General features: G+C 52.2%; 3 protein-coding genes across 3 annotated transcripts; all 3 read right to left on the reverse strand.

The window, feature by feature from the left end:
• Positions 1-5,932: 5,932 nt before the first annotated feature.
• On the reverse strand, positions 5,933-7,165 carry J3458_011653 (uncharacterized protein; the record flags this gene model as incomplete). Its single annotated transcript, XM_066119922.1, has 1 exon — positions 5,933-7,165. One exon carries the CDS (start codon positions 7,163-7,165, stop codon positions 5,933-5,935), a length of 1,233 nt encoding a protein of 410 aa, XP_065975040.1.
• A 1,055-nt stretch (positions 7,166-8,220) lies between these two features.
• Positions 8,221-9,315, reverse strand: J3458_011654 (uncharacterized protein; the record flags this gene model as incomplete). Its single annotated transcript, XM_007810933.2, has 2 exons — positions 8,221-8,850; positions 8,929-9,315. The coding sequence occupies 2 exons, from the start codon at positions 9,313-9,315 to the stop codon at positions 8,221-8,223; spliced, it is 1,017 nt and encodes a 338-aa protein (XP_007809124.2).
• A 2,422-nt stretch (positions 9,316-11,737) lies between these two features.
• On the reverse strand, positions 11,738-16,188 carry J3458_011655 (uncharacterized protein). Its single transcript, XM_007810932.2, has 4 exons — positions 15,475-16,188; positions 14,745-14,912; positions 12,740-14,680; positions 11,738-12,679 (listed from the first exon to the last, which is right to left on the reverse strand). Exons 1-4 carry the CDS (start codon positions 15,753-15,755, stop codon positions 12,070-12,072), a joined length of 3,000 nt encoding a protein of 999 aa, XP_007809123.2. The 5' UTR covers positions 15,756-16,188; the 3' UTR covers positions 11,738-12,069.
• Positions 16,189-16,354: the final 166 nt, after the last annotated feature.

Consider the following 16,354-nt stretch of genomic DNA (forward strand, 5'->3'; position numbering starts at 1 on the left):
CTGCTTTCCATTTCTACCGCCGATACTGTTTCTTTCGAGATATCGTGTTAAGCAAGAAGTTCAACATTACGGATTACTGGGATCGGTATGAATGGCAAGGGCGTGGCAGTCCGCACAACCATGGCCTGTACTGGATGGAGAATTGCCCAAGAGTCGACATGGTGGATGAAGCCGCTCGTGATGTTTTTGCACGCACGTGGGGATTCCACATCACTGCCATTAATCCTGAGCCGACTAGGACTATGCCCCAGGGTGAGGGTAACCCCCTGAGCGTAGATCCACTGAGTACAGAACTGACATTCCTGCGTCTCTCACAAATCGTCAACCGCTGCCAGCGCCACAGATGCAATACCACATACTGCTTACGCGTAAGGAAGAGAACCGTTGATCTGGCGAGGGATATGGAAGGCGCTGCTGCAGATATCGAGGCGGCCAATGCGGCCAATCCAGAGCGGGAGTGTCGTTTTGACTTTCCTCGTGCCTTGCGGGAGCTGGCCGCAGTGATCAGGAAGGAAGGCAAGTCGTACTATGTCTTCGAGGCGGCGCGGAATGACAACCTCATGAATCACTTCAATCCCGCCATTATACTAGGCTGGCTAGCCAATATCGACATATCTCCTTGCACCAGCCTACAGGCGGTTATTACGTACGCTGCCAAGTATTGCAGCAAATCTGAGAAGAAGACTGAGCCTTACTGTAAGCTTGCAGACCAGGTTTTGCCGCACACGGCACACCTTCAGCCGCTATTATCCTTCTCCTCTCGCCTGATGAATAAGCTGATTGCCGAGAGAGATTACTCGGCGCAGGAGATTTCCCATCTTCTCCTTAACATTCCTCTGCAGGAAGGCACGCGGATGGTGGTCTCTGTCGACTGCCGTCCTTTGGAGCAACATGCACGTTCGTATCGCGTGGATGAAGATGTCAACGAGACCGTCGGCAGCTACAGGAGGTATCTCGAGAGAAATGACCAGCACGAGGATGCAACTTACCTCGAGTACCTGCAATCGTATAATCTCAAGACGTGGAGGAGACTCGCTGCCAACGCGAAGAAGAGAGTCCTGTCTTACTTTCCTCGATACAGGTCCGTGGAGGCATCTCCCCAGTTTGGTGACTTCTGCCGTGTTAAATTGATGATGGCTCATCCGCATCGCTCTCCAGAGGAGTTGCTCACCGTGGGCGGGCAGCGGTTCGATTCCTTCGCGGCTGCGTACAGGTTTTGCAGAGAGCAGCACCGTGACACCCATGCGGACGATCATTATGGGGAGCCAGATACAAATGAATTGAGGGCTGAGGACGACGAATTTGAGCTTGAGGTCCATGAAGAGCCCATTGTGGATGAAGACTGGCATGAACTCGCCCGCATGCTTCCCGACCGCCCGCTGGAGGAAGAGGATATCGACATGCTCGGCCGCCGAGACATCGACATCAATTATGATTGGACCCCTCACGTTGGACGGTATACTGATGACGGTATTCTCAAGGGCGACTACTGGAAGCAACGCAAGGCGGCAAACCGCCTTGACCTTGATGTGGATCATCAGCCCTTGGAAGCTCGAGATTCCCTAAACCGGGATCAGCGCTTAGTATACGATACCGTGATGGACCACTTCCTGAATCAGGAACCCTCTCAGTTGCTGCTCCATGTGGATGGTGGAGGTGGTACCGGGAAGTCATACCTCATTAATTTGCTCTCCGCGCACCTCCAAGCCGCTGCTGCCGGGAGAGGGACACCTGTTTGGCGTGCCGCGCCCACTGGCGTCGCGGGAAATCAGATATCGGGCACTACTTTGCACTCCCTGTTACACCTTCCAATCAACAAGGACTTCAAGCCCCTCTCGCCCACTGACATGGCCCAGCTCCAGAAGAAGCTGAAGGACATCAACTACCTGATCATCGATGAGAAGAGCATGCTGGGACTGCGACAGCTTTCTTGGATCGATGACCGCCTGCGCGAGGCGTTCCCGAGTAGGAATGAGGAGTTCTTTGGTAGTCTTAACATCCTTCTGGTTGGCGACTTCTTCCAGCTTCCACCCGTGCTACAGAAGCCGCTCTATTACGATAAAGAGGTGCAGGGAGTGGAGATCAAAGGCAGGAACGCATATAGACGCTTCGATAAATCAGTCTTCTTGAAGGTTGTCCAACGGCAACGGGGCGACGATCAGAAGGCGTTTCGCACAGCTCTCGAGGAATTGCGGCTCCTCCAACTGTCAGTCGAGTCCTGGAAACTCCTTTCCGGTCGAGTACAGGCGAAGCTAGATGATCTGGAGGTCGCCAGGTTCGCCAACGCCTTGCGAGTATACGCCACGAAAGATAGGGTGAACGAATATAACCACTACCACCTCGACCGCCTCGGCCGGCCAGTCATTCAGGTCAAGGCTAAGAATGTCGGCCTTGGCGCGGCTGCGGCGCCTGATGACAAGGCGGGCAACCTTGCGAAGCAGATCCCTATATGCATTGGCGCCCGTCTGATGCTGACATCTAACCTTTGGCAGCCAGTTGGTCTCTGCAACGGCGCTCGCGGTACCGTTTACGATATCGGCTGGGCACCGGGGGCTGACCCAGTCCAAGACCCTCCCTGTGTTATCATGATGGAGTTTGACAAGTACAGTGGACCTGTGTTCCTGACCACCGCTGATGGCAGAAAGATTGTCCCGATTCTCCCAGTAGACAGGGACTTCCTCATCGGAAGCACTCTCTGCACTCGCACGCAGTTTCCCCTGATCGTATGCTACGCCATTACGGTTCACAAGTCGCAGAGCATCACTGAAGATGTCATCGTGACAGATCTCTCCTGTCGGGACTTTCAGACTGGTTTAAGCTACGTAGCTGTCTCTCGCGTAAAAACGCTCCAGGGCTTGATGCTGGATGCGCCCTTTGATCGTGGTCACCTGTTTTACGAGTCTCCACCAGAGGGTATGAAGATGAAGATGAGGGATGAGCGGCATAGAAGACGACAGGTCCTTACACGGAATCCATATAGGTCAGACCACGGCTCTGCATAACTAGATAGCTAGCTAAATGTAATGGCTTAATAGTTGCTTGGCCCAAGGACTCCCAGCCTTCGGATGATCGTACCCCTTGCACCCACAGCTCTAACGTGCAAGGGGTGGCGTAGTATTTTAGTCGCTCTCACTCTCATCAATTTACATCTGTTAGTCATGACGTTGTCTTACACAACCAGGGACCGATGCGATTCGTGTGGACACTTTGACAGTGAACTTTTGATTGCAGGGGCTCATCGTGTCTAATCCCAGACAGGGACACAGATTAGGCGATGGCGTAGTTCCAAGGTATCATACGTTTTCCATGTTGTTCTGCTGCACGTCACTTCTCCGCGCATGAGTCATGGCTCTGGTACGACAGACATGGGCAAATGGACTGAGCAGTACTTAGTTCATGCGCGGGGGTTGATTTCGGAGTAGGTAAGCCGGTTGCGCCTTGCAGCATTTGATATAAACTTGAACTTGAAGATATCACCTAAGCAACTCTGAATTCGAGGTACCGCTGTATACCGTTACATCCTTTTGTCTTAGGAACCTTGTACTTGACATCTTATTCTTGATTGGTTTCTGCTTTCCCCGGTACCGGAGGTTCATTTAAATCTACCACGATGCCTCCTTTTCATGAATCGGTGCAGGACGGGCCGGATCAAGGAACGCGATTAGCTTGTTTTGTACAAACTTGGGAAGATGGCCGCGGCGCCATTTGACTGGCCAAGTGAGCTGATATTGTCCGTCCTAGAGTTGCTTCCCTTGACCAACTTGCTCTCCATGGGTAGGGTCAACAGAAATATTCGCAATGCAGCCGAACCGCTAGTCTACTCAACTATCGATACCACCTGGGCTTTGCGTAGCACGCCGCCTGCGATGCTAGTGTTGCGAAGCATTCTCGACAGACCCGACCTAGCTGGCCATGTCCACAAGCTGCGCTTCCAAGGAGATGGGTTTGAAAATCGCCCTCAAGTCCGGGAACCGCCCGCATTTTCTGCCAGCCCGCTTCTAGTTAAAAAGGCAACCAAGTTTATCCAGTCTACTGGGGTACGACTTACTGAATCTTGGATAGACGAGCTGCGAGTCGGTACTGTTGGTGCGGTCGTGACAAACCTCCCGGCATCCATGCCTAATCTGGCATCTCTGTATCTTGGTCCAAACTTTACTATCAAGAGCCGACTTTGGGGAGGGGTGCTTCGATGCGCCCTTTGCAAGCCAAGAGAATCCCATTTACCTACCTTTACGCAGCTGCGTCACGTCACATCTGAGTACAGGGCCAAAGAATGGCACCACCACATAACTGCAACACAGCCGATGTCCTTCCCTTCTAATACCTCCCCAACATTGCCATCTCCAACTATGAGGCTTTTAACTACTCTTCTTCTAAATCTTGAAGTGCTTGATTTACCACCAGATTTAGACGATTATGAAGAATGGGAATGGGACGACTCCTTCGTTATAGATGCGCTGAGGTCTGAGTTGGCGGGTCGACTTTTGTCGTCGAGACCCCATCTCCGTCAGATTACGCTGTCTATTCCGCTTGGTTTCCGCGATTATCTAGCGAACAAAAGATGCAGCTACAAGCTATTAGCACAATTGCGGAATAAATCTGGTGGATTGAGAAATGAGCAACACGGCTTGTCGTACTCGCGCCACTAGGCTGAAATACATTTGCATTTTGGCTCGAGGGTTTTTTTGTCCCTCTAACACAAATGGGACTACAATGCAGACGCATTGGGAGCCACTTATACTGGAGATGTCAATTCCATTCTCGGTCCGTCCCGTTTTCTGTGGCGCTGCTCGATTTCGTAACGGGAGCAAGAACACGGCTCTTTATATTCGCGCAAAACATCTCTAATATCCAGCTTACGATGCTCTCAACACCCAAGGCGATGTTACACTCAGAAATGTTGAATCACCTTCCTGTTGGAGACAGCACGAGTTTTCTCATCGCTTATTCTCATGCTAAAGATGGAATTGTGTCACATGGACTGACTAGTCAACGCCAAGGTTGACGAGGGCTAGCATCAGCGGAGGAAGGAAAACGGTCTCAGGCCCAAGGGCTCAACAAAGGGAGATATCTTGGGCTTCTAACTTGACCGCTCCTTTGTATGAATCTAGCTCCTTGGATTACTAGGCTCTTTACTACGTCCCAGAATTGGGGATTTGGGTTGTAGTGTAAGCTGCCCACAGCTAGCTACCTCAGGCAGCTAGAAGGCCACATTTGACCCCTTATTATAGATTATTTTAGCTAGTATTAGCTAGCAAGAATACAAGCCCACACAGGACATGAAAAGTCCCTTTCAGGTCGGCAACACAACTATTCAATGAGGGGATGGCATCAATCCGTACGTCGAGGTACAACCAGGATAATTAAGGCATGCGCCTGGTATGACGTCTTGTAGAGTAGTGATCATGTTGACTGAGTTGACAACGTCCTCGCACCGCGTTAGTCTCCCGGGGTTATCAATATGTATAAGCGAGTTGCAACGCAGTAGTACATGAGATCAGACTAATGTAAACCTTGGACTTATCACTTACACTAAGAAATTTGCCTGGTTCGCCCACCCCGCCACGGCCAGTCACTCCGGGTTTCGTATGACTTAAGACACGTCGGCCGATGCAAATTTGGCAGTCTGTTTTACCACGTTATATCCGAGTCAATCGATATCAGAGGCTAGCAATAACTTGTGAAAGCTCAGAGACCACGGCTATAAATAAACTTGAACCCCTTCGATACGCTTTTCACAAAGGCATCAGAACTAAGCCGGAGTGAAGAGTGCGTATTGTTACGGCTTGTTATGGTAGAGCCTAGGGCAACGGAACGCAACACCTTCGAGGGTACTCCAGCGACTAGGAAAGGGCCTAGGAAAGCTGAGGTCAGACATGGCAGGCCATGTGAGTATCACACCACTGCATTGAAGGAAAAGGAATATCTGGCCTCATCGGGAATGTTGTCGTAGCAGCTTCACGACAGCCTCGTGGCCCTTGCCAGCGGCCCGTGATAGCGGTGTCTGGTTATGTTGATTATCCTTCGCCTCAATGTTGGCGCCGTAATCGAGCAGCAGCTTTACCACGGCCTCGTGACCGCTCTCGGCGGCCCACGATAGCGGTGTCCGGCCAACGTCACCGTCCTTCGTCTCAACATCGGCGCCCTGCTCAAGCAGCAGCTTCACCACGGCCGTATGGCCCCCTCTGGTGGCATGTAATAACGGCGTCCGACCGTCTCCGTCCTTGGCCGCAATATCAGCGCCGTAGTTAAGTAGCAGCTTGACTACGGCCTTCATACCCGTCTTACCGGCGGCACATAATAGCAGCGTCCGACCGTACCTGTCCTTAGACTCAACGTCGGCGCCGTAGTCGAGCAGCAGCTGAGCCACGGCCTCGTGCCTCATCTCGGCAGCAAATGACAGTGGTGTACTGCCATACTTGTCCTGGGACTGGACATTGGCCCCATTCTCGAGAAGCAGCCTGACGATACCCTCGTGCCCGGACCAGCTCGCCCACCATAGGGGCGTCCGATAGCACTCGTCTTTGGTTCCAACGGAGGCGCCCTTCTTGAGCAGCAGCTTCACCGCGGCCTCGTGGCCCCCCTGGGCGGCCCACGACAGCGGCGTCCGTCTGTAACTATCCTCACAATCCAGAGGATAATTATTCTTAAACAAGATGGTTATTACACCGCTCAGCCCAAAGTAGGCGGCAAGGTGTGCAGCTGTCATTTCAGTCCGTGGCCCTTTGAATAAGTAGCTTCCAGGAGCCATCAATGCCTGGCTACAGGCGGATACCTTGGCCTCGCTCCCAAGGAGACCAATAATCAACTGTTCCTCTAAGGGAACCGTGGAAGCATCATGTCCCCAATTTCGTGCGGCACAGTCGTAAAGGGGATTATTTTGTAGCCGGGCCTGGAAATCTTCACAAGTTGGACAGGATCCGGCCTCAAAGACGTCAAATGATAGATAAGTGATACAAGTCGCTGCAATATCCTTCTGTGCTGTGCGAATCCAGCTTAGCCTCAGCTGTTGCTGAGCGTCCTCGAAATACTGCTGAGCGGTGTAGTGGGCGAGCTGCACAACGTTGCTCTCCTTATTGAGTGTGACGAGCCCTGCACAAAGAGAGATTACTTCCCCTAGCGAAAGGTCGGCCGCTTTAGCTCTCGATTGCCAATCTCTACACATAAAGCATGCTGAAGTTCCGTTGGTGTCAAGGGTCGCTTTGCGCAAACCACCCACGATAGGACACGTCTAGCCCATTTGCCGTCTTTTACACCTTGTAGGTCAATCCTGTCCATGGCACTGTCGTATACCCTCGGCAATGCCTGTAAGCCTTGTGGAAGAGCACGCAATGCTTTTCTGACATCTCTCGCTCTTCTCTCCCCTTTTAGAGACCCGAAATGAAGAGTAGCGAGGAGGAACCTGGGCACCAGTGAGAAGGTGAGAATTTTAAACGAATGCCGTACTTCCAATACTTACATTCCATCCGCTGCCTTGACAATTTCTGTTTTGATTTCGTTCCACAAGTCATCGTCTTCTCTAACGCACTCAGACAGAGTCGGCCGATGGTCATCCAAATAGCGTCCCACGTCTGCTGAGTCTGCCTGAATTCTTAGCTTTGTGTCTCCCGCAAACCATCTTTCGATATCGTCGACAGGGCGGGATGTTGCCATAACCTTTGCATGGGTATTCTTTTGTAGTTCCCGAATTTTGGTCAGTAGATGTTCGCGGCTGCTGTCCGGACATTCGTCCAGGGCATCGATGACTAGGTATGCTCGGTCTTGATTGCCAATAATTGTAGATAGGGTGTGAAGTATTCCCTCGAGGGAGAGATGTGTTCCCGTGCTCCTATGGTTGTTATACAGCGTCTTGACTGACTCCGGAACGGAAGCGCATTGCCCAAGAAATTGTCGAAGAAGCACGCCAAGCAGTCTTTCAGTAGTTTGCTCTTCTTGCCTTTTGCAGTTGCAGTATATGAATGCAACGGGTGAACTCTTCCGGTTTGAGCTCGTATTGTTGTTCGTAGGTAGGAGAAGCGATAATCCAATCTAAAATCTCGTCCTATTCTTTACGCTATTGTCCTATTAAAATTCAATACAGAGAATCTTACAAAATACTTGAAGAGTTTCTCGAACTATCTAATAGGGGCCCAAGTTTTGCAGTTATAGGCTCAACTTCTGCTCGCACTAAATAGGAATACCGTCAGCTTCGCTCCCTCCTCCCTCTGCTGCTGGTCTGAGCTAATCAAGCACCACAATTTTGGATGCCTCCTTTGTTGATACCACCCGACTTGGGGGTATGACTTCGAGAAGTTCCTTGGCATATGGCGCTGCCGTTGCCGCCGCATACGGCTGCCAGCGCTTATTCTTATGAGTGTCTGAATAGTCGCAGATCCCTCGTATGATAAGACACGGAAAATTGTCCATGAGTCCAGCCGCCTCCGTCTCAAAGCAAAGTATTCCCTTCTCCTGGCGGAGCATTTCTCGGGTAGCACCATGCCTCATAACCTGATTTGCTGAGCCAATAAGACCGTAATGGATGACTGGATCTTCCGTGTCTCGGGGCTTTCGACTTGACAATCGCTCCTTGTCGCAGATTTCACAGCCTTTGCCTGATTCATCGTGATTGTAATCCGATTCGAACAGCTGATCATCCTCGGGGCCTTGATACTTGTACTTCCGCATCATCTTTGGTTTCGATTTCAGCATCTGCAAAACATGCTGACGGACTGCGCTCTCCTCAGTTTCGTGTTGTGCGCGTAGTTGCGAGACCGCGGCTCTCAATACGATAGGCGGTTTGTTCAATACGCCTGTTTGAGTAAATTTGCCCTCCTTAATGGTTTTGCCGAAGTCATATTGTAAAACGCCCCCCTGCTAATTGTATAAGCTCAGATATTTCCTTGACCAAAGTAATTCTCTCTCACCATGGGCGCCTTCCGGGTTACTGACTACTACATCCCCAAGACGGAGGTCTTCAGACGGATCGTCACTTGGGGTGGCTGGCGCTCCACCTCCGACGCCGACCATCAAGCCAAAGCGGATTTTCGGAAAGCTGCGGAGTAGGTCATTTGCTGCTGTAGCCGCAGCATGTGTACCTGTTGTTCCCGATGGTAGACAAGCAAGTACAACATTATGCGGTCCAATCTGTTCTAGCGTATAGGTATTTGCATCCTTCTCGTCCTGTGGGAGGCCTGGATGCCTCTTAGGTAACATTTCCTTGGAAGCTGCCAACTCGATGTGAAGAGCACAAATCCATCCTACAGTATAATGCTCATTTGTATAACCCCATTCGGTGGTGTGTGAAAGAGAGCGTGGCTGTGTATCAGAAGTAGCCATCGTGGACATTTGGAATGATCCGGTAAGAGCAGCTTCGCTTGACCATGCGCAACAACACCGAGTAAAAGCTATTTCTATTATCCCGAGATTATAAAGACCGAAAACAACAATCATTGGAGTCCTTACGCGGCGCGGTGGTGATTCTGTGGCCTTTACTAGACAGACGAAAAGAAGGACCCGTCGAGCCGGCCGCTTTAGTCTGGAAAAACGTCAACGGGCGGAGTGAAGAATTTCCCCAGTGTTGGGGCTAAAGAGCAAGCATTATGACACCAGTAAAATGGAAGCTGAAAGGGGGTTGGGCAGGAAACAGAGACCGGAGGCCAGATGACTCTGTGGACGGATAGCTGAAATGTAACCACACCTGCGTGCCGCCTGTTCTCCGTCCTGCTCAGCGAATGATGAAAAAGCACGGGGCCCTTGTCCTTGAAAGATACATCGTTGCGGCCTTAACTGGTCTGGGGGGATACCACACCATTCCCAGATCTCTCAAGGGCCAACGGGTTCTTGACAAAAGACCATGGCATCGCCTCCTATTCTTCTCTTGATGTGATGTGGTCTGATGGAATAGCAGTTGCACTAGCTTTGCGATCAGGTTGGCTTAGAGGGCTCTCTCGCCACTCCACCACACTTGTGGCAGTAAACTTCGGCGTCTCAAGAGAAATCGCCAATACAAATCAAAACGGTGCCGAGGTGGGAAGTCGACAGAGTCGGGCATTCGCTTACTGTGATCTCCGTTGGTCGACCCTTTCAAGCTAACAATTCTGCTAACAGTCTGCCCTATTATCTATCCAGCTTCCCAGCGACAAGAGCGAGGACACCGCCAACACATCCCGACACCGCCACGAACGGCTGCATTCGTCCCTGCTCGTGTCATACCGCACGAATTCGAATGACTTGGCCCCTATTGGTCCGGATGTGACGGCCTGTCTCGCGCGAGAGCTCGACCTGCAACGGCTCAATAGCATCCACAGCTGGCTCTGGCCCTCTGGGTCACCGACCTGCCCATGCCTCTGCGACCTCTCCACCACCAGCTCTTGCTTTGTCGGGCAATCGGGAAGGTTCCCGAAGGATATAACCTCTGAGGGTCTGGTGGAAGTGTCATCGTCACGAAAACATCGAGCCTCGGGTGTTCCGTCATGAATCGAGCCTCGGGCCGTCCCGTCCCTAGCGCCATCCCAAACTGGCAGTTTTCGGTGCGCCGTGCGTTTGCGGGGATCTGGGTCGTAGATCGGGATTGTCTAGAACTCCGTACTCTGTATAGGGGGTTCTTGAGCTCTTAACGCACATGAGGATCGGACCAGCGACACTCCTCCATTAACGGACGTATATTTTACTTTATTGTACAAGCCCGTATTCAACCCCGTTTCCCTTCGGCTACACCATGGCATTTCTACTAGTTGACTACCGGAGGATGGACTGCGGCGGACATTCCGATAAACACACTGTGTCTTCCGTAATGTATTCCCACATACCTCTAGTAGCCGAGACACTCCTTCAAGCCCCAGCCGTCCTGCCTACCGATAAACTGGTACAACATGTTCTAGTTGGCTGTCAGTGACATATGCACACCTAGAGTCCTATATTTAGCGGCAGCTACACAGGCATGATAACGAATCGTTCACCATACACTAGCCCAGCAGAGGCACAACGACATCCTGTTAGCAGAGTGTTCTGCGGGAAAGCCCCCTTGGATATGTTTTGCTGGCAAGACCAGGACCCAATGTAAAGAGGGTCAATTTTGGCGTGACATGTCCCTCTTCAGTCTAGAGTTTGGGATCTAGCCGGGGAACAGGAGGACCACGCCTGGCTCAAACGCTTGGAGAGTGTCGCATAGTGCCGACGTCAGGTAGTGGCTTGCGTGGATGGGGGCGAGACTCTCTGCACGTCCTTGATCATTGTTGCCTATGGCACTTCCATTCGAGACGATGGAATTCAGGTAGCATTGCACAGTGCAAAGGACGATGCAATGAAGCAAGAAAAATACAGTTCATAATCACATGGGAACTCCTCGCATCCCCCTTAAAGCGTGCTGAAGCACAAGGTGAGGGGATTCTGTGACGTTGCATTTGCATGTTCATCCAAGACCCCGGATTCGTCAACAATACCGTAGTCGCTGCATCAAAAATATCCAATGTGTTGTTTAAAGCGGCGCTGGCATCGGCAGCTGATTCTGGCTACAACGTACCGATTTCGTCGGGCTCAGCGTTCGTGAACGCTGCGAGTTCCGCGTACTTTGACTTTCGCTCGTCGAGCTGAAGCTGGCTGCTTACACGGCCACCGACGAAGCCAAGTCGATAGGCCGACACGGCGTTTGCGATGAGGGGAACCCACTCTCATCATCATCATGGCTAGAGACAGCGCTAGTCATGATAGCGAAGGACTATTTCAGAGAGGCACGAGAGTGATGGCGAAACTTGCCCACATAGACCACGTTCTTCCGCAGACGTACGCTGATTATATATGCGTGTCGGCTACTGCAAATCACCAATCTGCATTGTACATGAAATATATCTACAGGACTAACAGCGGGTACGAGTGTCGAAAATACCACATGCTGTGCTGAGTAGGGCAAACCGACCACTGAGCAAGGACCAATTATTTACTACGCACTTGCTCGAGAAAGTCTTTTTTAAATAGCTACAGATTTTAGACACCCAACTGGTCTGACCGCAAATAACAGTCACGTATTATAGACTAGCCATCTACATCTGCTCCTTCAACACAATCCGCCCATCATCCCTACAACTTTGGTCTTCACAAATACTTATTAGCGCCAAGCCACTCCTTCAGAGCGGCAGCATCACGCTGCTTGTAGGCAGCACGGCCGCGAATCTTGTCCTTGACCGTCTCCAGAGTTCGGTCAAAGCTCTTGGTATCCTTGTCCTTGAAGAACTGCTCAATGTCGTCCACAGCAGAGACATCGGTGAACCCGCCCAGACTGACACGCACGAATCGGTCGACAACAATGGGGTTGCCGAGCTTTGCAACGCATGCATCCCAGTTAGCCTTCATGAAAGCCCACTGCACCTGGCGACCGACGGGGTTGCCGGCCAGACCCATGCCGAGGACGTGCATGTCAGCGGCGTTGACGGCGTTGCTGGGGGGGGACTCGTTGAAGTTGAATGGGACGATTTGTTCCTTCAGGATCTGTTCGTCCTCGGGCGCCGGCAGAGCATTAAGACAGATCAGCTTGCCATCAATGGACTTGGTGTTAAACCACTCGTTCTTCAGGATCTCGACTGCGCGGGCGGTATCCTTCTTGACGGCAGCACGCCAGACCGGGAGTCGCAAAGAGGGCGGGAGGGGGTTGGCCTCGGCGTTCTCGTGCCAGGCATTGAAGCGCCTCAGGGCTTCCTCTTCGGCCCTGGTAGAGCATTAGTAACGACATTGCAAATTGAATGCGAAGAGACAAAAATCTACTTACTCGGCGTGCCCGCTGGCAACAGCAACGCCAATAATGCGCTTGCGCAACATGGTGGTCAAGTATTCTTCATTCTCAGCGGCATCCCAGCCAATCTCCTTGACCTTATCCGAGATGAGCTTGAGAGCAAAGTTCTCCACACCCTTCTTGATCTCCTTGTCCTCGTTAAAGACAGACTTGACAGAGCCAATAGAGTCGAGGACCTGGGTCCAGACAAGAGGGTGAGTCTCTTTGCTAAAGCCTTCGAGGAAGGTAAACAGAGCAGCAGTCGTGCTGTTCCCGGCAAAGGCCAAATCCGCAGTAGAACCAATAATGGCAATCTTGTCCTCGGTGCTCAGTTTGTCGAGTTGGGTGCTGAGCTTGGCAAGGCGAGCAGGGGGGTAGTTGACGCGGTAGAAGCCAGTGGCGCCGCTGTTGAGCTTGTAAAACTCGTCATCAATGTCGCGGATAGTCTCCTCCTTCTGGAGAAGAGACATGGTGTTGACACCACTCTCCCCCTTCCTGCCCTCGAGGCCAAGAGGGACCCACCACGTTGTGGTGTCATCTTCGGGCTTGACGTCGCCGGTGGACAGGAACCGAGACTGTCTGATGGAGATTTGACCGGGCTCCTCGGCAACTGTCACCACAGGGTGACCAATCTTGGAGATCCAGGGTCCCATGAGAGCGTTGACCTCCTTGCCAGAAGCCTCGCTCAGCGCATCCCATAGAGCCTTGGTCTTGGCGTTGCCGTAAGCGTGGGCCTTGAGATAGTTGGAAACGCCCTTGAGGAAGGTTTCGACGCCTAGATGGTTGGCCAACATGCGAATTGCAGAGCAGCCCTTGAGGTAGCTGATGGAGTCGAAGATCTGGTTGACATCGAGGGCATCACGTACAGGGACGTGGATGGGGTGACTGGCACGGATACCATCGAGACGGAAAGCAGCCTCCATGCCCTCGTTGACGAACTGAGCCCAGACCTGCCAGTCGGGGTGCAGGTGGTCAACGGCGTGCCAACCGACCCAGGTGGCAAAACCCTCATTCAACCACAGCTCATCCCACCAGTCCATGGTGACCAGGTTACCGAACCACTGGTGGGCAAGCTCATGGGCAACAACGTAGGCGACGGCATTCTTGAATCGAGCATCCGAGGTCTTCTCATCGAAGAGAACCTGGGTGGTACGGTAGGTGACGAGACCCCAGTTCTCCATGGCACCATGGGTGAACTCGTGGACGGCCAAAAGATCGGCCTTGGGCAGTGGGTAGTCAATGTCGAAGATCTCGGAGAAGAAGTCGATAATCTTGGGGGCATGCTGCAAAGCCCACCGTCCCTGTTCCTTGAGTCCTCGCGTGGTGTAGACACGGACGGGAATTTGCTTGCCATTGTACCGGCGGTCCGTGAGCTGTTCAATGTACTCAAAGTCACCAACAGCCCATGCCAGGAGGTAGGTGCTCATGACGGGAGAAGTCTCAAAGGAAACCATGTTCCATCCATCCTTGGTGGGCTTGGTTTCCTTGACAGGCATGTTGCTGAGAGCGGCCTGATCGGTGGGTATTTCGATTTCAAAGTCAAAAGTGGCCTTCAGGTTGGGCTCGTCAAAGCAGGGGAAAGCGCGTCGCGCATCGCAAGACTCAAACTGGGTGCTGAACATGTAATGCCACTCGTCATCATGAGGAACCGACTTGGCAGGAGTGACGGCAGGCTTGTACTTGGAGCGGTAAAAGCCAGCCATCTCGTTGTTCATGATGCCCTCAAAGTTGATAACAACGGAGGCCTTCTTGGAGACGGGGAGCTCCTGATCAAAGGTGATGCTGGCGCGCTGGGCACGTTCATCGTAGGTGAAATTGGTAGACTGGATGGCCTGAGAGGACTTGGTGTGGTCTACAACGACTTTGGCGCTGGTAATCTTAATCTCGAGGGTGTTGAGGACAATCTTCTTGGTGGGCTTGACAATCTCGGAATCAATGCTGTGATAGGTATTAGCCGGCAGAAGACCTCGGGAGACTCTAAAGATAAGAAGCCGAAGCGTACGTCACTGTACCCTGGTAGGTCCAGTTCTTGAACTCAAGGTCTCGGAGAGACACACTGTAGTGAACGGGCTTGAGGTTGTCGGGAAGAATCTCGCGGTCAGCCATCCTTGCAGGATTTCTTGCTCTAGCGTGAGCAGAGCAGAACCTAGATTGTGTCCGAGGAGATAGACTGGGGGAGATTGAAAGAGTTAGCTTCAAGCTGATCCGGAATGGCAAAAGATAGAATAAAAGCTGTGCCAGGGATGGCGGCGTCTGGAGCTAGCCCGAGGCACACGAGGAGCTTGGACCCAATATCTCTTGTCCGGCAGACTAGTAATTCTCTATGACCGCAGCAGCCGTGACTAATAGCCAACGTGATACAAGGTTATAGCGTCGCGAATATGGAGGCAGAAGCTGTTACGAAAGCTTTGTTCCCAAGCTCTGCCTGCCCCTCGCCGCCGACGCCATGGTGGGACGAGGGACCTTTGAGAGCGGGGGACCGAGTGCAGAAAGTCAATCGTCCAATCATGGGTTGGGATAAGGCGAAGTGGGGGGAGGGGCAAAGCTGGGAGAAAGCCAGGCGAGAATTTCCTGTTCCATTCCCCTGTTCCGTGGCCAATATGAACCGATGCATCCATCAGATTGAATGGTGGTGCATGCAGCGGAACATGGAACGGAAGAGGCGCCGCGCCGTCAATATACCCGACCAGCTGAGACGGGGTAATTGCTTCACTGCCAACGAAAAAACGTACCTCGCAAACGCAGAACCAAGGAGAAACGGGCGTGATCGACTTGACAAAGCTCCCCTAGAAGCACTTGCCACCCCAGACGAAGCCGTCTTGCATGTCGAAACCACTGTTGAAGATTCCACAGACCAAACCAAGGCCGAAGCCGAATTCGACACCAGGCAGCTCAACGCCCTCGTTCCATCAACAGTTCCAAAGGCCGCCTTGCTTCGGGTCAAAAGCACGGCTCGTCTCCACAAAGGAGCACGACCAAGACCGCCGAGTTGCCACGTCAGGCATGTCGACATGGCTGAAACCCCGTAGATTTGTCAATTGGTCAGCCGTGCTTCCGAAGCTTGGTCCCTACCAGTAGACTTTTTGTTTTTCCTTCCGCCTTCTATCAGCGGGCTGTTCCTGGCAGCAATCTAGCTCGATGGACGACGTGGTATAGTGCTCTCACACAGCTGTGGGCGTTGTTCGTCCCAAGGCCGGGTTACCGTACCCGTCCGTGTAGCTCCGCGTGGATCGCAACTCGGTGCGTTGTTGAACCGGCACTTTTGTACGTTGCAGTCGGGGGCCCGACGCACACAAGTGGCAGAGCACGATGAAAAGAAAGAGAAACGAAGAAAAGAAGTATGCAAACAATACACAGATATGGTACAGTACTAATACAAGTGGCGATACAGGCCACACGTGGCCGCCAGTATTCACGCCGTCGTCGGGTCTATGCGTGAGAGAAATTTCATGCGCGTTGAGGCTGTGATGCTGGAAAAGGAGCACGTTGGATGTGTGCGGATTGTGTCGCGCACTGTATTACGCACTGTGTGTGATGGGATGCAGTGTGGTGCATTTACATCCAGGGGCCAGGTCATGACTTGCAAACTCTTTTTGGAACGTACCTGTAGCC

Source organism: Metarhizium acridum, assembly GCF_019434415.1.
Source record: "Metarhizium acridum strain ARSEF 324 chromosome Unknown scaffold_234, whole genome shotgun sequence".
Classification (NCBI taxonomy): domain Eukaryota; kingdom Fungi; phylum Ascomycota; class Sordariomycetes; order Hypocreales; family Clavicipitaceae; genus Metarhizium; species Metarhizium acridum.

Excerpts from the sequence above, each read along its gene's own strand:
- J3458_011655 (XM_007810932.2), bottom strand. The coding sequence starts at position 15,755 with ATGTCGACATGCCTGACGTGGCAACTCGGCGGTCTTGGTCGTGCTCCT. Across the intron at positions 14,913-15,474 it reads CTTGGTTCTGCGTTTGCGAG|TCTATCTCCTCGGACACAAT; the intron begins GTACGTTTTTTC and ends AATCTCCCCCAG. Across the intron at positions 14,681-14,744 it reads ACCTACCAGGGTACAGTGAC|CATTGATTCCGAGATTGTCA; the intron begins GTACGCTTCGGC and ends TACCTATCACAG.